Here is a 20,255-nt window from a genome sequence, read left to right on the forward strand (position 1 = left end):
GTGTCACCATCCTTCCATGGCCAACACAGCATGTCCTCAGTTTACTAACCCTCACCGGTACGTCTTCTGACTGTGGGAGGAAACCGGAGCACCCAGAGGAAATCCACGCGGTCACGGGGAGAGTGTACAAACTCCTTACAGACAGCGGCAGGAATTGAACCCGGCAGCTGGTACTGTGAAGCATTACGCTTGCCATTACGGTACTGAACTGCTTCTGGGTTGAGAAAACTATCCTCCAGGTCCCCTTTAAATCTTGTCCTCCTCACTGTAACTTCTGCTTTCTAGTCTAGTTTCTGGTCACCCTCTGTACCTTATTAATATATAAACCTCAATAAAGTCATCCCTCATCCTCCTCCATTCCAGGTTAAACAGTCCCAGTCTATCTTAGATAGTTCCCTCTCAGATAGGTACGTTATGCTAACTGCTACGCTAATGTGCTGTGAATTTATTTATTTAAAAGAGAAATAAATAATTCAAAAGATGAATAATGAGGTAGTGATCATGGACGTTTAAGAAATATGATGTCAGAGGGGAAGAAGCTGTTCCTAAAATATTTAGTGTTTGTCCTTCAGGCTCCTGTACAAACACCCAAATACCAGAAACAGAGGGGAAAGATTCAAAGGGATTCTTTTCACACAGCGGGTGGTGGGTAGATGGAATAATTTGCCAGAGGAAATGATAGAGGTGGGTACAATTACAGCATTAGAGACATTTGGACAGCTTCTTGAGTAGTCAGGGTGTCAAAGGTCACTAGGAGAAGTGGGGTTGGGAGGGATAAGGAAGCAGCCATGATGGAATGGTGGACTGAACGATCTAGTTCTGCTCCTGTGTCTCAGAGTCTGATAGGTACAGTACTGTGCAAATGTCCAGGCACGTATGCACAGCTGGGAGGCACAGTACTGTATTTGTCAACATGGAGTTAAGAGTGAGTTTGTAAATCTGGCAGAAGTAAAGGATGTTGGGAATGGTGAGGGTGGAGCACCTCAGGAGGGGTGTGGGACAGGTGGCAGAGAAGGAGTGCCAGGGGTGGGAGTGGTGTGGGTGCAGACACACTCAGCCCTGAGACACCAGGCAAGGCCATTTGATTATTGATCATTGCAGAATGTTTCTTTGGTGCTTCCCACCCCCTCCCTTCCCCTTTTCCCAACCATGATTCCCCTCTCCCTGTTCCCTTCCCACTTTCAGTCCACTGTAGATACCCATATCAGAATCAGGTTTATTATTACTCACATATACCATGAAACTTGCAGCAATTCATTGCAATACATAAAATTACTACAGTACTGTGCAAAAGCCTTGAGCAGTCTAGCTATATATATGTGCCTAAGACTTTTGCACAGTACTGTACAGGAACAGGAAAGCTTTAGAGGGATATGAGACAGGCTGAGATAGGCACATTGGCTGGAATGGTTGAGTTGGGCCAAAGGGCCTGTTTTCCTGCTCTTTGACTCTGATCTCCACCTTGTTCACTGTCACAGGCTGCTGATCTGGGTCCCGTCGCTGTTCATCGCACAACCAGAGGTGGGAAGTTCGAGAGCAACCTGCCAGAATCTTCTTCACTTCATCTCAGGTGAGGCCTCCCTCCTTCTCAGCCGCTGTTTGGGCTCCCAGCTGCATCGGCTGCATGTTGACTCAAAGAGACTGACCGTGTCTCCTGTAATGTAGCTATGCCTCCTGTGAGCCTGTCAGACCTCTGGGAAAGCTGGGCATATGGCTGCATTTAGATAGAGTGGATGTGGAGAGGATGTTTCCTGTAGTGGGGGAATCCAGGACCAGAGGGCACAGATAGAGTGGATGTGGAGAGGATGTTTCCTATAGTGGGGGAGTCTAGGACCACAGATAGAGTGGATGTGGAGAGGATGTTTCCGATAGTGGGGGAGTCTAGGAACAGAGGACACAGATAGAGTGGATGTGAAGAGGATGTTTCCTATAGTGGGGAGTCTAGGACCAGAGGACACAGATAGAGTGGATGTGGAGAGGATGTTTCTTATAGTGGGGGAGTCTAGGACCAGAGGACACAGATAGAGTGGATGTGGAGAGGATGTTTCCTATAGTGGGGAGTCTAGGACCAGAGGACACAGATAGAGTGGATGTGGGGAGGATGTTTCCTATAGTGGGGAGTCTAGGACCAGAGGACACAGATAGAGTGGATGTGGGGAGGATGTTTCCGATAGTGGGGGAATCCAGGACCAGAGGGCACAGATAGAGCAGATGTGGAGAGGATGTTTCCTATAGTGGGGGAATCCAGGACCAGAGGGCACAGATAGAGCAGATGTGGAGAGGATGTTTCCGATAGTGGGGAATCCAGGACCAGAGGACACAGATAGAGTGGATGTGGGGAGGATGTTTCCGATAGTGGGGAATCCAGGACCAGAGGACACAGATAGAGTGGATGTGGGGAGGATGTTTCCAATAGTGGGGGAATCCAGGACCAGAGGGCACAGATAGAGTGGATGTGGGGAGGATGTTTCCGATAGTGGGGGAATCCAGGACCAGAGGGCACAGATAGAGTGGATGTGGGGAGGATGTTTCCTATAGTGGGGGAATCCAGGACCAGAGGGCACAATCTCAGAAAAGAAAGAGGTTCATATGAATGATCCCGGGATTAAGGAGCATTTGATGTCTCTGGAGTTTAGAAGAATGAGGGGATTCTTATTGAATCTTACTGAATATTGAAATGCTTGGGTAGAGTGGATGTGGAGAGGGTATTTCCTATGGTGGGGGAGCCTAGAATCAGAGGGCACAGCCTCAAAATAGAGGGAGGTTCATATGCATGATCCCAGGATTGAGGAGTGTTTGATGTCGGTGGGCTGTACTTGCTGGAGTTTAGAAGAATGAGGGGGAATCTCAATTGAAACCTACTGAATATTGAAAGGCCTGGATACCATGGACGTGGAGAGGTCATTTCCTAAAGTGGGGTAGTCTAGGTCCAGAGGGGGTACCATCTCAGAATACAAGGATGTCCCTTTAGAATGGAGGAGCCAGACTTCCGGTAAGATGGCGATTGTTTAGTCGCTTCAAACTTTTGCTCAGTTACATTTCTTACCTTCGCACTATGTGTCTCCCTTTTTAAACCTTAGTTCGTTATTCTATCTGTTTTTTCTTATCTGCCTGCGAACACATCTATCTTACAATGGCTGCAAAAAATTCTAAATCCGGGAAAAAAGAAACTCCCACGTCTTCGCCGAGATTCTCTCTATCCTGGAACAGAATCGACAATACATTTTAACTGATATCAAGACTGAATTTACAGCCTCTATCAGTCAGCTGGAGTCAAAATTGGATCAGATTAACGCCAGAATGGATGATCAAGCCGAACATTTATCTCACATCGACCTAACCTCTGAAAATTTAAAATACCGCGTTCAGCATTTGGAAACTCTCTGTTCCAAATTAACGGAGCAAAACAGCAAACTTATTTCCAAAATGGCGGATCTCGAAAAACGGAGCAGGCGCTGCAATCTGCGAATTCTCGGTTTGCCAGAGGCCACTGAAACAGGTTCCCCCATTGAATTTTTCTCTTCTTTTCTCTGTGAGATTTTTGGGAAAGAATTTCTCCCAACTCCACCTGAGCTAGAAGGAGTTCACAGAATTTATGTCCCTCGAGCTGTTTTGGGTTCTAGAGCATGACCAGTTATCCTGTGTTTCCATCGTTATCAGGAGAAAAACTGTTTGATTATGGAGGCACGCTGAAGAGGCTCGCTGACTTTCCGAAATAATACCATTCGTATCATGGAAGACTATGCTCCCCAGGTTCTGAAGAGGCGTGCCGAGTTCAAAGGCGTTATGAAAGAGCTCTTTAATCGTGGATTCAAACCTTCCCTTCGCAATCCTGCCAATCTTCAAATTATGCTTACTACTGGAGAATATAAGTGGTTAAAGTCAGTTAGAGAGACTGAGATGTTTGTTGGAAATCTTCCAGCCATCTTGACTTCTTTGGACCCGGTTTGACTTTCGAAAATGGCTGATGAGTATTTCTTGAATTAAAGTCTTTTTTGCAAACTCAGACTCTATTTGAATAATTTAGTCCTTAACTACTGAGAACCTAAGGGTTTTAGTTGGTCTCTCCTTGGACTTGGTGTGATTTTCTTAAATAGATGATTTAAATTAATATTTTCCTGTGGACTTAGATTTCATTTGTGTAATTTAGTTTACTTTTGAATAACTTTAACTGTAGAGAACTACAACTGGTCTTAAGTTATTTGGGAGGCTTAGAGTTTTTTATTGAAGGTCTCCCTGTCAATTTACTGTATAAGACCTGCCTTTTTTTAAAACAGCTGATATGTACTCTCTTTAAATATAGAATTTCCCCCTTTTTTCCCCTTTTACCCTTTCTTTTCCAATTTTTCATAGTTTCTCGTGGGTAGATTAGTTCTTGATTATTATTTTGTAGTAAGTTTTATGTTCTTTCTGATGAAGTTGTTCCTATTTGTAATTTTGATTTGATTTGTAGTGCATAAATTAGTATCTGCTATATTATTTACACAGAGCTTATGTCAATGTTACGGAACTGGAAGCTGGTTTTTGGGGTGTCCTATTTTCTGTAGAGCTCGCTGCTTTTTAGGGCAGCCATCTAGTTTTGGGTTGTGAGGGTGGGGTGGATTCTCCAGTACCAACACTATCTACTGTTTTTTTTGTTTTTCCTTGTTATCCAGGTCATGTCTATGTCCTGATTTTATTGATTTATGTTTATATTTCTGCTTCCAAACTGTTATTGCGATGTTTGATCTTATATATGCCTACTGCCTTTTAGGTCTTAACAATTGATAATGGTTAGTCCATTGAAATTTGTGAGCTGGAATGTAAAGGGATTGAATCATCCTGTTAAAGGAAGAAAAGTCTTCTCCCATATTAAGCAACTTAAAGCTGACATTGCCTTCCTCCAAGAAACTCATATTCGTAGTTTCGATAATTCTCAGCTTATGTCAAAGTGGGTGGGTCAACGTTTTCATTCATCCTTCCCGGCCAAAGCTAGGGGGGGGGGGGGGGTTTCCATTCTTATCAACTCAAATGTTCCTTTTGAACTCCATAGTAAGATATCTGACACAAATGGCCGTTTTATTATTGTTTCTGGCAAATTATATAATACTAAGGTAGTATTAGCTAACCTGTATGCTCCCAATTCTGACGATGTTAATTTTTTTGAACGCTTTTTTTCCTCATTACCAGATCTGAACCTATATTCTCTTATATTGGTGGCAACTTTAACTGCTGGTTAGACCCAACTTTGGATCGATCATCCCCTGTTACTAGATTACCTACTAAATCTGCTTTAGCTATTCTCTCTTTTCTTTCTTACCTTTACTAGAATTGACTATTTCTTAATTGATAATCAACTTAGTCATTTGTTCATTCTTGTGACTATCTGAGTATACTGATCTCTGATCATGCCCCAGTCACTTTGTCTCTAAATTTTCCTGGTCAAAGTTTTATCTCTTGGATCAAATTACTATATCTATGTCCTACCGCCTCTGTTTTGACTAATTCTCAGCAATCCCAGTTAGACATACTCTGCGAATATGGGCCCAGTTGAGGAAATTTTATGGTTTCTATGGTTTTTCTCTTTCTAGTCCTATTTTACATAATCATCTTTTTCTACCTTCTATGCATGATTCAACATTTTATGATTGGTATAGAAAGGGCATTAGGTATTTTGAAGATCTTTTCATTGATAATCGCTTTGCACCTTTTCAACAGTTCTCTGCAAAGTTTAATCTACCTAATGCCCATTTCTTCAGATATCTCCAAATTAGACACTTCATTAATCCTTTATTACCCAACTTCCCTGAGATCCCCGAGAAAAATGCTATGGACTTGTTTCTTTCTATTAATCCATTGTGTAAAGGTTTAATATCTTTTATTCATGATAAATTAGTATCCTTACGGTGCGCCCCTTTGGATAAAATCAGAATGGCTTGGGAACATGACTTAAATATCCCTTTATCTGATTAGGTTTGGGACTCGATTGTCAAGTTGGTTAACTCAACTTCTCTTTGTGCTCGCCACTGTCTTTTACAGTTTAAGATTGTTCATAGGGCTCATAAGTCCAAATCTAAATTATCTCGATTTTATCCTAATATTAGTCCTCTTTGTGATAAATGCAAAAGTGGCGAGGCTTCTCTCATTCATATGTACTGGACCTGTCCTAGTCTAGAGAAATTTTGGAGGGATGTTTTCTTAACTTTATCCTGTATTCTGAATCACCATTTAGAACCTAACCCTTTAATTGCTCTGTTTGGTTTCTTGGCTGAGACAGATATACGTTTGAGTTTGACTAAACGTCGAATATTATCTTTTGCTTCTCTCCTGGCTAGACGTCTAATTCTTCTTAGTTGCCCCATCCACGCACGCTCAATGGCTTAACAATATTATGTCCTGTTTAGATCTTGAAAAAATTCATTACTCAATTCTTAATTTGGACATAAAGTTTCTTAAAGTCTGGGGACCTTTTACAGAGTATTTTCATAACTTTCCTTTTGACTAAGTTTCTTTTTCAGTCCCTTGCTTTCAGCTTTTTTTTTGGTAGTAGGCATTATTATCTTCTGTTCTTAATTGTATTTACAGTTTTGGGGGTTTGAATGTTCTGATTTATATTTCCTACATTTTGCTCTGGTTGGTCTGGAGTTTTTATTTCTTGCGAGGGTGGGGGTGGACACTAACTTTACACGACTTCAATTTGGGTGCTTTTTCAATTATTATATTCGGTATTATATTACCATTGTATGTTTATCTTGCACTGTATTAATTTCCTATTTTGTTCTTGGGTTTTTTTTTTGTAGTGAAAAAAAAGAATGGAGGAGCCAAAAGGAATTCATTTCCGCAGATGGCTGCGGAGGCCAAGACATTGGATATATTTCAAGCAGAGGTTGATAGGCTCTTGATTAGTCAGGGCATCAGATGTTATGGGGAGTGGGGTTCAGAGGGATAATAAATCAGCCATGATGGAATGACAGAGAAGATCTGATGGACTGAATGGCCTTATTCTGCTCCAATGTCTTATGGTTTGTCATCTGTCTTTCTGTGCAGGCCCTGTTACCATGCTGTAACTCTAAATGAAATTTTAAAAAGTTAACAATACGTTTTCATCTGATGTCCTCTTTTACAGGGATGAGGTACCTTGGCAAGACGGCAACTTTGATCTTCAGAGAAGCTCAGAGTCAAAGGTACAGACAACTTCTGCCTTGTTTGTGTGTCTCGGAAACAGTGACAGGGTATCAGTTTGACCAAAGCAGCGTCACTCCAGTACTACTGTCCCCCTCTTGCTCTCCCCAGAAAGACACATAAGCACCATTCTAACCAGTTCTCACAGAGGCACCACCGGGAGAGTCCTGACAGCTGCATCACTGTCTGGTACAGAATTCGTCAGGCATCTGACTGCAAGTCCCTGCAAAGGATGGTGAGGACTGCCATGAGGATCAGTGGAGTCTCTCTTCCGCCCACTGGAGATATTTACCTGGGGAGCAGCGATCGCAGGGCTCTTAGCATATGCCTCCCAACCATCCAACAATCTCTTTCACCCCTTACCATCAGGCAGGAGGCACCACAGCTTTAGGACACGGACTGTTAGGATGGGAAACAGATTCCGCCCCCAGGCCATGAGATCACTGAACTCCCTGCCACCACCCAGGTCTCATCATCTGTGAAGTGCCAGTAGCATTATACTGCTTACCTCTTAACTTGTATGAGACCATAAGATATAGGAGCAGAATTAGGCCAATTGGCCCATCAAGTCTGCTCTGCCATTTCATTATGGCTGATCCAATTTTTCTCTAAGCCCCAATCTCCTGCCTTCTCCCCTGACCAATCAAGAATCTATCAACCTCTGCCTTAAATATACATACTTGGCCTCCATTGCTGCCTGTGACAAAGAATTCCACAGATTCACCACTCTCTGGCTAAAGAAGTTCCTCCTCACTTCCATTCTAAATGGACATCCCTCTATTCTGAGGCTGTGTCCTCTGGTCTTGGACTCTCCCACCATAGGAAACATCCTCCCCACATCCACTCTATTAGGCCTTTCATCATTCGATAGATTTCAATGAGGTCACCCCTCATTCTTCTGAATTCAGACCCAGAGCCATCAAACGCTCGTTAATATGACAAGCTATTCAATCCGGGAATCATTTTCGTGAACCTCCTTTGAACCCTCTCCAGTTTCAGCACATCCTTTCTAAGATAAGGGCCCAAAACTGCTCACAAATGCTTCAAGTGAGACCTCACCAGTACTTTATTAAGTCTTTATATGCACCTTATTATTTGTTAATTTATTTGTGGTAGTAATGCTTAGTGTCTTGTGTGTGTGAGTTATATGGACTCTGTTGTCCATCCTGCTCTAGAGGAACATTGTTTCGTTTGGCAGTGTACATGTGGACGGTTGAATGACAATAAATTTGAACTGAAAAGTGTGAAGTGATTCACTTTGGAAGGTGGAACTCGAAGGCAGAGTACAGGGTTAATGACAGGGTTCTTAGCAGTGGGGAGGGACAGAGGGACCTGGGGTCCACATTTATAGATCCCTCATTGATGCAGTGCAGTTTGATAGGATGGTTAAGGAGGTGTATGGTGTGCTGGCCTTCATTATTGGGGGGATTGAGTTCAGGAGCCATGAGGTAACCTTTTAGCTCCGTAAAACCCTGGTTAGACCACACTTGGAGCATTGTGTTCAGTTCTGATTGACACATTACAGGAAGGAAGTGGAAGCTTTCGAGAGGGTGCAGAGGAGATTTACCAAGATGCTGCCTGGATTAGAGAGGGTGCAGAGGAGATTTACCAAGATGCTGCCTGGTTTAGAGAGGGGGCAGAGGAGATTCACCAGGATGCTGCCTGGATTAGAGAGGGTGCAGAGGAGATTCACCAGGATGCTGCCTGGATTAGAGAGGGGGCAGAGGAGATTTAACAGGATGCTGCCTGGATTAGAGAGGGTGCAGAGGAGATTTACCAAGATGCTGCCTGGTTTAGAGAGGGGGCAGAGGAGATTCACCAGGATGCTGCCTGCATTAGAGAGGGTGCAGAGGAGATTCACCAGGATGCTGTCTGGATTAGAGAGGGGGCAGAGGAGATTTAACAGGATGCTGCCTGGATTAGAGAGGGTGCAGAGGAGATTCACCAGGATGCTGCCTGGATTAGAGAGGGGGCAGAGGAGATTTAACAGGATGCTGCCTGGATTAGAGAGGGTGCAGAGGAGATTTACCAGGATGCTGCCTGGATTAGAGAGGGGGCAGAGGAGATTTAATAGGATGCTGCCTGGATTAGAGAGGGTGCAGAGGAGATTTACCAGGATGCTGCCTGGATTAGAGAGGGTGCAGTGGAGATTCACCAGGATGATGCCTGGATTAGAGAGGGTGCAGAGGAGATTTACCAGGATGCTGCCTGGATTAGAGAGGGTGCAGAGGAGATTCACCAGGATGCTGCCTGGATTAGAGAGGGTGCAGAGGAGATTTACCAGGATGCTGCCTGGATTAGAGAGGGTGCAGAGGAGATTCACCAGGATGCTGCCTGGATTAGAGAGGGTGCAGAGGAGATTTACCAAGATGCTGCCTGGATTAGAGAGGGTGCAGAGGAGATTCACCAGGATGCTGCCTGGATTAGAGAGGGTGCAGAGGAGATTTACCAGGATGCTGCCTGGATTAGAGAGGGTGCAGAGGAGATTTACCAGGATGCTGCCTGGATTAGAGAGGGTGCAGAGGAGATTTACCAGGATGCAGCCTGGATTAGAGAGGGTGCAGTGGAGATTCACCAGGATGATGCCTGGATTAGAGAGGGTGCAGAGGAGATTTACCAGGATGCTGCCTGGATTAGAGAGGGTGCAGTGGAGATTTACCGGGATGCTGCCTGGATTAGAGAGGGTGCAGTGGAGATTCACCAGGATGCTGCCTGGATTAGAGAGGGTGCAGAGGAGACTTACCAAGATGCTGCCTGGATTAGAGAGGGTGCAGAGGAGATTTACCAGGATGCTGCCTGGATTAGAGAGGGTGCAGTGGAGATTCACCAGGATGATGCCTGGATTAGAGAGGGTGCAGAGGAGATTTACCAGGATGTTGCCTGGATTAGAGAGGGTGCAGAGGGGATTTACCAGGATGCTGCCTGGATTAGAGAGGGTGAAGAGGAGATTCACCAGGATGCTGCCTGGATTAGAGAGGGTGCAGAGGAGACTTACCAAGATGCTGCCTGATTAGAGAGGGTGTAGAGGAGATTTACCGGGATGCTGCCTGGATTAGAGAGGGTGCAGAAGAGATTTACTGGGATGCTGCCTGGATTAGAGAGGGTGTAGAGGAATTTACCGGGATGCTGCCTGGATTTGAGAGGGTGCAGAGGAGATTTACCGGGATGCTGCCCGGATTAGAGAGGGTGCAGAGTAGATTTACCAGGATGCTGCCTGGATTAGAGAGGGTGCAGTGGAGATTCACCAGGGTGCTGCCTGGATTAGAGAGAGTGCAGAGGAGATTTACCAGGATGCTGCCTGGATTAGAGAGGGTGCAGAGGAGATTCACCAGGATGCTGCCTGGATTAGAGAGGGTGCAGAGGAGATTTACCAGGATGCTGCCTGGATTAGAGAGGGTGCAGAGGAGATTCACCAGGATGCTGCCTGGATTAGAGAGGGTGCAGTGGACATTTACCGGGATGCTGCCTAGATTACAGAGGGTGTAGAGGAGATTTACCGGGATGCTGCCTGGATTAGAGAGGGTGTAGAGGAGATTTACCGGGATGCTGCCTGGATTAGAGAGGGTGTAGAGGAGATTTACCGGGATGCTGCCTGGATTAGAGAGGGTGCAGAGGAGATTTACCAGGATGCTGCCTGGATTAGAGAGGGTGCAGAGGGGATTTACCAGGATGCTGCCTGGATTAGAGAGGGTGCAGAGGAGATTCACCAGAATGCTACCTGGATTAGAGAGGGTGCAGAGGAGATTCACCAGGATGCTGCCTGGATTAGAGAGGGTGCAGAGGAGATTCACCAGGATGCTGCCTGGATTAGAGAGGGTGCAGAGGAGATTCACCAGGATGCTGCCTGGATTAGAGAGGGTGCAGTGGACATTTACCAGGATGCTGCCTAGATTACAGAGGGTGTAGAGGAGATTTACCGGGATGCTGCCTGGATTAGAGAGGGTGTAGAGGAGATTTACCGGGATGCTGCCTGGATTAGAGAGGGTGTAGAGGAGATTTACCGGGATGCTGCCTGGATTAGAGAGGGTGCAGAGGAGATTTACCAGGATGCTGCCTGGATTAGAGAGGGTGCAGAGGGGATTTACCAGGATGCTGCCTGGATTAGAGAGGGTGCAGAGGAGATTCACCAGGATGCTGCCTGGATTAGAGAGGGTGCAGAGGAGACTTACCAAGATGCTGCCTGATTAGAGAGGGTGTAGAGGAGATTTACCGGGATGCTGCCTGGATTAGAGAGGGTGCAGAAGAGATTTACTGGGATGCTGCCTGGATTAGAGAGGGTGTAGAGGAATTTACCGGGATGCTGCCTGGATTTGAGAGGGTGCAGAGGAGATTTACCGGGATGCTGCCCGGATTAGAGAGAGTGCAGAGGAGATTTACCAGGATGCTGCCTGGATTAGAGTGGGTGCAGAGGAGATTCACCAGGGTGCTGCCTGGATTAGAGAGGGTGCAGAGGAGGTTCACCAGGATGCTGCCTGGATTAGAGAGGGTGCAGAGGAGATTCACCAGGATGCTGCCTGGATTAGAGAGGGTGCAGAGGAGATTCACCAGGATGCTGCCTGGATTAGAGAGGGTGCAGTGGACATTTACCGGGATGCTGCCTAGATTACAGAGGGTGTAGAGGAGATTTACCGGGATGCTGCCTGGATTAGAGAGGGTGTAGAGGAGATTTACCGGGATGCTGCCTGGATTAGAGAGGGTGCAGAGGAGATTTACCGGGATGCTGCCCGGATTAGAGAGGGTGCAGAGGAGATTTACCAGGATGCTGCCTGGATTAGAGAGGGTGCAGTGGAGATTCACCAGGATGATGCCTGGATTAGAGAGGGTGCAGAGGAGATTTACCAGGATGCTGCCTGGATTAGAGAGGGTGCAGTGGAGACTCACCAGGATGATGCCTGGATTAGAGAGGGTGCAGAGGAGATTCACCAGGATGCTATCTGGATTAGAGAGGGTGCAGAGGAGATTCACCAGGATGCTGCCTGGATTAGAGAGGGTGCAGAGTGGATTTACCAGGATGCTGCCTGGATTAGAGTGGGTGCAGAGGAGATTCACCAGGATGCTGCCTGGATTAGAGAGGGTGCAGAGGAGATTTACCAGGATGCTGCCTGGATTAGAGAGGGTGCACAGGAGATTCACCAGGATGCTGCCTGGATTAGAGAGGGTGCAGAGGAGATTCACCAGGATGCTGCCTGGATTAGAGAGGGTGCAGAGGAGATTCACCAGGATGCTGCCTGGATTAGAGAGGGTGCACAGGAGATTCACCAGGATGCTGCCTGGATTAGAGAGGGTGCAGAGGAGATTCACCAGGATGCTGCCTGGATTAGAGAGGGTGCACAGGAGATTCACCAGGATGCTGCCTGGATTAGAGAGGGTGCAGAGGAGATTCACCAAGATGCTGCCTGGATTAGAGAGGGGGCAGAGGAGATTCACCAGGATGCTGCCTGGATTAGAGAGTATGTCTTGTGAAGACAGAGGATCCTATGAGCGAGCTGGGGCTTTTCGTTTTTGGAGCGAAGGAGAATGAGTGGTGACTTGATAGAGGCATTTAAGACAATGAGGCATTGATTAAGTGGACAGCCAGAGACTTTTTCCCCTGGGTGGAAGTGGTTTATGCAAGAGGGCATAATTTTACAGATATTGGTGGAAAGTATCGGAATGGTGGGTGTGTGAAATGCCCTGTTGGGTTGGTGGCAGAGGCAGATACATTGGGGATATTTAAGGACTGTTAGATAAGCACATGGATGATAGAAGAATGGAAGGATATGTTGGAGGGAAGGGTTAGATTGAACTTGGACTAACTCAACATTGCGGGCCAAAGGGCCTGTCTGTTCTACGTTCTATGTTTAACTCAGCAGCACAGGCAGCATCTAAGGGGAGGAATAATCCGTCGATGATTTGGGCTGAGATCCTCCATCAGGACTGAAAGGAAGGGAGCAGAAGCCAGAAAAGAAGGTGTGGGTGGGGGGAGATAAAGAAATACAAACTGGGAGGTGAGGGGTGAGACCAGGTGAGGGGGAAGGTGGGTGGGTGGGGGAGGGGGATGAAGTGAGACGCTGGGAGGTGATAGGTGAGACCAGGTGAGGGGGAAGGGGGATGAAGTGAGACACTGGGAGGTGATAGGTGAGACCAGGTGAGGGGGAAGGTGGGTGGGTGAGGGAGGGGGATGATGTGAAACACTGGGAGGTGATGGGTGAGACCAGGTGAGGGGGAAGGTGGGTGGGTGAGGGAGGGGGATGAAGTGAGACACTGGGAGGTGATAGGTGAGACCAGGTGAAGGGGAAGGTGGGTGGGGGAGGGGGATGAAGTGAGACACTGGGAGGTGATGGGTGAGACCAGGTGAGGGTGAAGTTGGTGGGGGATTGGGATGAAGTGAGACACTGGGAGGTGATAGGTGAGACCAGGTGAGGGGGAAGGTGGGTGGGTGGGGAGGGGATGAAGTGAGACACTGGGAGGTGATAGGTGAGACCAGGTGAGGGGGAAGGTGGGTGGGTGGGGAGGGGAATGAAGTGAGACACTGGGAGGTGATAGGTGAGACCAGGTGAAGGGGAAGGTGGGTGGGTGGGCGAGGGGGATGAAGTGAGACACTGGGAGGTGATAGGCGAGACCAGGTGAGGGGGAAGGTGGGTGGGTGGGCGAGTGGGATGAAGTGAGACACTGGGAGGTGAGGGGTGAGACCAGATGAGGGGGAAGGTGGGTGGGTTGGGGAGGGGGATGAAGTGAGACACTGGGAGGTGAGGGGTGAGACCAGGTGAGGGGGAAGGTGGGTGGGGGAGGGGGATGAAGTGAGACACTGGGAGGTGAGGGGTGAGACCAGGTGAGGGGGAAGGTGGGTGGGTGGGGAGGGGGATGAAGTGAGACACTGGGAGGTGATAGGTGAGACCAGGTGCGGGGGAAGGTGGGTGGGCGGGGGAGGGGGATGAAGTGAGACACTGGGAGGTGATAGGTGAGACCAGGTGAGGGGGAAGGTGGGTGGAGCTGAAGTGATTAGCTGGAAGGTGATTGGTGGAAGAGGTAAAGGTTTGAATGAGATTGTATGTGATTGGAGAGGAGATTGGATCATGGAAGAAAGGGAAAGGTGAAGGACACTAGAGGGACACGATATGTGGATGAGGTGAAGAGAAGGGCTGAGATGGTAACTAGAATGGGGAATGGAAGAGGAGAGAAAGGGAGTGGGGAGTCAATACCGGAAGTTAAATAACTCGATGTTCATGCCATCAGGTTGGAGGCTACCCATTCAGTTCGAGGTGATGATCCTTCAATCTGAAATGGGCCTCGCTGCGGCAGTCGCGGAGCCATATGGACTGGCGTGCTGGAAAGGGAGCGGGAAGTCACATTGATACGGGTGGCCACTAGGGCCACATGCCTTTTGGGGCGGATAAAGCAAAGGTCGTTTACAAAGCCAACACAGACAGTTTTGTACATTGTATACTACTCACAGGGGTTTTGGAGAGATTTGAGAGAATTATGGGAACCATGAGGAGGTTGGGACTTTTTCATTAGAGTACTGAAGAATCGGAGGAGTCCAAAATCCTGAGGGGTTTAGATTTATCTCACTCAGATCAGGTCCTCCTGCCCCTTCGATCCACACTGCCAGCAGCCAACCGATTCAACTCTAGCCTAATCACAGGACAATTTATAATTTACAATTAATCTACTAAACGGTATGTCTTTGGACTGTGGGAGGAAACTGGAGCACCCAGAGAAAACCCACTTGGTCACGGAGAGAATGTACAGGATCCTTACAGAAAGTATGGGAATTGAACTCTGAACTCTGATGCTCCAAGCTGTGATAGTGGCCATGGTGGCCCAACAGAAAGGGTGAATACACAGTCTTATTCCCAAGGTGGGGGGAAATCAAGAATTCAAGGGCACAAGTTTAGGGTGATGGGGAAGAGATTTAATAGGGAGCTGAGGGAGAACCCTGTCACCCAGAGCTACACACACAAAATGCTGGAAGAACTCTGCAGATCAGGCAGTGTCTATGGAGGGGAATAAACAGTCACCATTTTGAGCTGAAACCTTTAGTCAGGACTGGAAAGGAAGGGGGAAGATGCCAGAATAAGAAATTGGAGAGAGGGGAAGGAAGACAAGTTGGCGGGTGACAGGTGAGGCCAGGCGGTGGTGGGGAGGGGAAGTGAGAAGCTGGGAGGGGACAGGTTGAAAAGGTAAAGGGCTGGAGAGGAGAGTGGACGATGGGAGAAAGGGAAGGCGGGGCTGGGGGATCCAGAAGCAGATGATAGGTGGGTGAGGAGAAGAGGATCTCAGAAACTGCTGATCTCTTGGGGTTTTCTCTGCAACAGTCTGTAGAGTTTATAGAGAATGGTGCAAAAATCCCCAAAAAAATCCATTGAGCGCCAGTTTTGTGGGTGAAAATGTCTTGTAATGACAGAGGTCAGAGGAGAATGGACGGAATGGTTCAAGCTGACAGGAAGGTGACATTAACTCAAATAACCAGACGTTACCACAGTGGCATGCAGAAGAGCATCTCTGAATGCATGACACGTTGAACCTCAAAGTGAATGGGCTACCACAACAGAAGACCGTGAACATATGCTCAGCGACCTCTGAATTTGGTTCAGGATGTCCTTAGTAAAGTGTGTGACCCGTGATTCTAGTCTAATGTGACGGCTCTTTCCTCTGCTTCCTTCCAGTGCTTTGCCGTGCAGTCTCTGGGCTGGGTGGAGATTCCGGAGGAGGACCTGACTCCCGGGAAGAGCAGCATCGCCGTGAACAACTGCATCCAACAGCTGTCCTACAGCAAGTCCGAGGAAAGGCAAACGGGATTGTCCTGGGGAGAGGTGCGCCACTCTGTGATGCTCCCTTAGTGACTAGAATGAGCAGAAACCCTTAGAGAAGTACATCAGGCACGAGAGGAACAGGCCCTTCAGCCCACAGTTCCTGTGCTGACCGTCTGCCTGTATCTGGCCTTCATCCCTCCATTCCCTGCCAGTTCATGTGTCTGTCTACATCTCGCTTCCAGGCGCCGATCACTCTTTGTTTATACCTAAAAATATCTTGTCTTGTAAAGGTGATGTGCCTCAAACATTGATTTCTCCAACTTCTGCTGTTTTTTCCCCCACCCCCTTCCGTCTTCAGCTCCCCACTTCGGCCTCTCTTGCTCCAAAATAGAGGAGCATCCTTTTAGAATGGAGATGAGGAGGAATTTCCCTAGCCAGCGTGTGGTGAATCTGTGGAATTCATTGCCACATACAGCTTTGGAGGCCAAGTTATGTACATTTAAGGCAGAGGTTGCTGTATTATTGATTGGTCAGGGCATGAAGGGGTACAGGGGGAAGGTGGAAGATTGGGGCTGAGAGGAAAAGTGGATCAGCCATGAATAAAATGGCGGAGCAGACTCAACGGCCTAATTTTGCTCCTATATCTATGGTTTTGTGGTCTACTACCTTCCCCTGGGTCCCCCACTCCTTGCCTTTCTCCTATGGTCCACTCTACTCTCCTTTTTCTCCAGCCCTTGATCTTTTGCACCTATCACCACCTAGCTTCTCACTTCATCCCTGTCCCCCACCCACCTTGCTTCACCTGTCAGCTTGTACTCGTTCCCCTCCCTCCACCGTCTAATCCTGGCCTCATCTCCCTTCCATACCAGTCCTGATGAAGGGTCTCGGCCTGAAACATCAACTGTTTATTCTTCTCCACAGATGCTGCCTAACTTGCTGAGTTCCTCCAGCAATTTGTGTGTGTTGTCTAGTAAATCTCCTTAAAGCTTCCCCTCTCATGTTAATTGCTGTTCTCTGGTATTTGACATTGATGGGGGGGGGGGGAGGTGGTAGAATTCCTCTGAATTCCTTTTATAATGTTATAAACTTCCATCATGTCTCCCCTCAGCCTCTGATACTCCAGCTAAAGCAATCCAACTTTACCTAGAGATACAGCCTGGAAACAGGCCCCTGCAGCCCAACGAGCCCACACCACCCAATTACACCCATGTGATTGGGTGTAAGCCGACTTACCCATATGTCTTTGGAATGTGGGAGGAAATCCATGTAGTCAAGGGGAGAATGGACAAACTCCTTACAGCAGGGTCTAAACCCTGCAAAGTATTATACTATCAGTGTGCATGCACCGTGTCACCCTTACCCTGCCTGAGCGTAGTTGTGACGGACTGGAAGTGGGAGTGTGAAATTGCCATTTCACATGTGATGCTCATTATTCTGTGCTCTTGAGCTGAGTACAGGATTTGTGTGGGCTGCTCTGGGTTTGGGGTATTTGTGAGTACAGGATTTGTGTGGGGTGCACTGGGTTTGGGGTATTTGTGAGTACAGGATTTGTGTGGGGTGCACTGGGTTTGGGGTATTTGTGAGTACAGGATTTGTGTGGGGTGCTCTGCTCTGGGTTTGGGGTATTTGTGAGTACTGGATTTGTGTGGGGTGCACTGGGTTTGGGGTATTTGTGAGTACAGGATTTGTGTGGGGTGCACTGGGTTTGGGGTATTTGTGAGTACAGGATTTGTGTGGGGTGCTCTGGGTTTGGGGTATTTGTGAGTACAGGATTTGTGTGGGGTGCTCTGCTCTGGGTTTGGTTGGACATTTCTGGAATGTTGAACTCTGCCTCTCTTCCCTCAGGGTCAGGACATGGTGTTGGTCCTCAGGAAGGATACTCTCAGCTTGGTGGATCCCATCGACCACAGTCTGATCCATTCCCAGCCCATAATCAACATCCGTGTGTGGGGTGTTGGCTGTAACCATGGCAGGTCAGTTTACAGTGCGGAATCTCTCTGCTGTCCGGACCAAAGCAATTGAAAGACACGAGGTTCTGCAGAGCAACACACACAAAATGCTCCAGGAACTCGGCAGGTCAGGCAGCAGCTGTGGAAATGAATAAACACTTGACATTTTGGCCGAGACCCTTCATCAGGACTGACTTCACTATGTAACATGTAGATTGAGATTGTACAAACAGCATTCAGGACAGGGCACTACAGTTATAGTACAGTTATATACTACAACTACAGTTATAGAGTAGGTCAGTGGAGGCAGACACATTGCAGGGGCACCATTGTAGCAAAGAGATTGGGCTGGAAGGGCCTCTTCCATGATGTGTCTCTCAACAGTAAATACCTTGGGATCAGGATAGAATAAATAGAACTGAATCCATCTTATTGTACAAGAGCTCTGTTCAATATACTGATAACAGTGGGGTAGAAGCTGTCCTCGGGCATGGTGGGACGTGCTTTCACTGATAACAGTGGGGTAGAAGTTGTCCTTGGGCCTGGTGGGACGTGCTCTCATTGATAACAGTGGAGTAGAAGCTGTCCTTGGGCCTGGTGGGACGTGCTTTCACTGATAACAGTGGGGTAGAAGCTGTCCGTGGGCCTGGTGGGACGTGCTTTCACTGGTAACAGTGGGGTAGAAGCTGTCCTTGGGCCTGGTGGGACGTGCTTTCACTGATAACAATGGGGTAGAAGCTATCCGTGGGCCTGGTGGGACGTGCTTTCATTGATAACAGTGGGGTAGAAGCTGTCCTTGGGCCTGGTGGGACGTGCTTTCACTGATAACAGTGGGGTAGAAGCTGTCCTTGGGCCTGGTGGTACGTGCTTTCACTGATAACAGTGGGGTAGAAGCTGTCCTTGGGCCTGGTGGGACGTGCTTTCACTGATAATAGTGGGGTAGAAACTGTCCTTGGGCCTGGTGGGACGTGCTTTCACTGATAACAGTGGGGTAGAAGCGGTCCTTGGGCCTGGTGGGATGTGCTTTCACTGATAACAGTGGGTAGAAGCTGTCCTTGGGCCTGGTGGGACGTGCTCTCACTGATAACAGTGGGGTAGAAGCTGTCCTTGAGCCTGGTGGAACGTGCTTTCAGGCTTTTGTATCATCTGCCAGATGGGAGGAGGGGGCTGAGAGAATGTCTGGGTGGGTGGGGTCTTTGATTCTGCCAGCTGCTTTACTGAGACGGTGGGAAGTGTAGACAGAGTCCGTGGAGGGGAGGCTGGTTTCTGTGACGTGTCCACAACTCTCTGCAGTTTCCTGTGGTCACGGGCAGAGCCGTTGCCGTACCGAGCCGGGATGCATCCCGATAGGAAACACACAAGATTCTGCGGGTGCTGAAAACCCAGAGTAAAGTGCTGGAGGAATTCAGCAGGTCAGGCAGCGTCTATGGATAGGAACTGTGGTGCATCTGTAAAGATATGAGAGGGTCATCAGGTGGGTGGAAGAGGAACAGGGAAGATCATGTCAGGGAACGGCTTCGGCAACTCAAGATTCAAGACTGTTTAATGTCATTTCCAGTACACAAGTGGAAGGAGAATGAAATAATTGTTATTCCGGATCTGATGCAGCTCAGAAAAATCACAAAAGATAAAGAACACAACAAAAGGAAAACAACACAGAAAATATAAATACATAGGATAGCTTATATACCTAGATTGATCGTATGTCCATAAAGTGACACTAGGCACAGGAGTGTCTGTACGTAAGGTGACTGACAGGAAATGATAAAGTAATGGTGGTTGGGGGTGTGTAGGAGTGGGTTAGTGGGTGGAGGTGCTGGTCAGCCTCACTGCTTGGGGAAAGGAACTGTTTTTGAGTCTGGTGGTCGAGGTGTGGATACAACGTAGCCTCCTCCCTGACAGGAGTGGGACAAACAGTCCATGAGCAGGATGGGTGGGATCCTTCGTGATATTACTGGCACCTCTCTGTATCTATGCAGCTGCCTGTGTTTTCTGCTGTCTGGGTCACAAGCAGAGTTAGAGGTTGGGAGAATTGGCTGAGGTTCTGAGACAACAGCAGGCCTGAGGAACCTGGGGCCTCTGGAATCTTCCGCCAACATTATACAGTTGGTGTATAAGCTGAATTTTTAGCTGAGAGTGTTTACTTGCAGTGAACTGAATATCTTGTTTCCCTTCAGCAATGCCTTGAATTGGAATGCTTACTGGACGTTCTCTATTTAATTATTTCCTTTTCTTCGTGCTGCCGTGGAGACAGGGACAGGTAGAATTTTTGACTTTCTATTTCCTTTCTCTGGCTTTGAATTGAAATGTTGTGGGTCGCACAATCACCTGCTTTTTTGTGATCTAGTGACTGATAAACTTTGCATTGGAATGGGATTTCTGGGTTTCCAGTTAATGTTGAAACCAAATG

The 20,255-nt window shown here is 47.6% G+C and overlaps 1 protein-coding gene across 1 annotated transcript in view; it reads left to right on the forward strand.

Annotated features, from left to right (window-relative positions):
* The window catches only part of apbb3 (amyloid beta (A4) precursor protein-binding, family B, member 3), a 67,010-nt gene that overhangs the window by 20,276 nt on the left and 26,479 nt on the right, over nt 1-20,255 (forward strand). Inside the window, exons 3-6 of the mRNA XM_059990654.1 lie at nt 1,479-1,570; nt 7,106-7,163; nt 15,810-15,956; nt 17,742-17,869. Of these exons, the coding sequence (XP_059846637.1) occupies nt 1,479-1,570; nt 7,106-7,163; nt 15,810-15,956; nt 17,742-17,869 (425 nt within the window). The remainder of the gene's footprint in view (nt 1-1,478; nt 1,571-7,105; nt 7,164-15,809; nt 15,957-17,741; nt 17,870-20,255) is intronic.

This window comes from Hypanus sabinus, chromosome 15, assembly GCF_030144855.1.
Source record: "Hypanus sabinus isolate sHypSab1 chromosome 15, sHypSab1.hap1, whole genome shotgun sequence".
Lineage (NCBI taxonomy): Eukaryota > Metazoa > Chordata > Chondrichthyes > Myliobatiformes > Dasyatidae > Hypanus > Hypanus sabinus.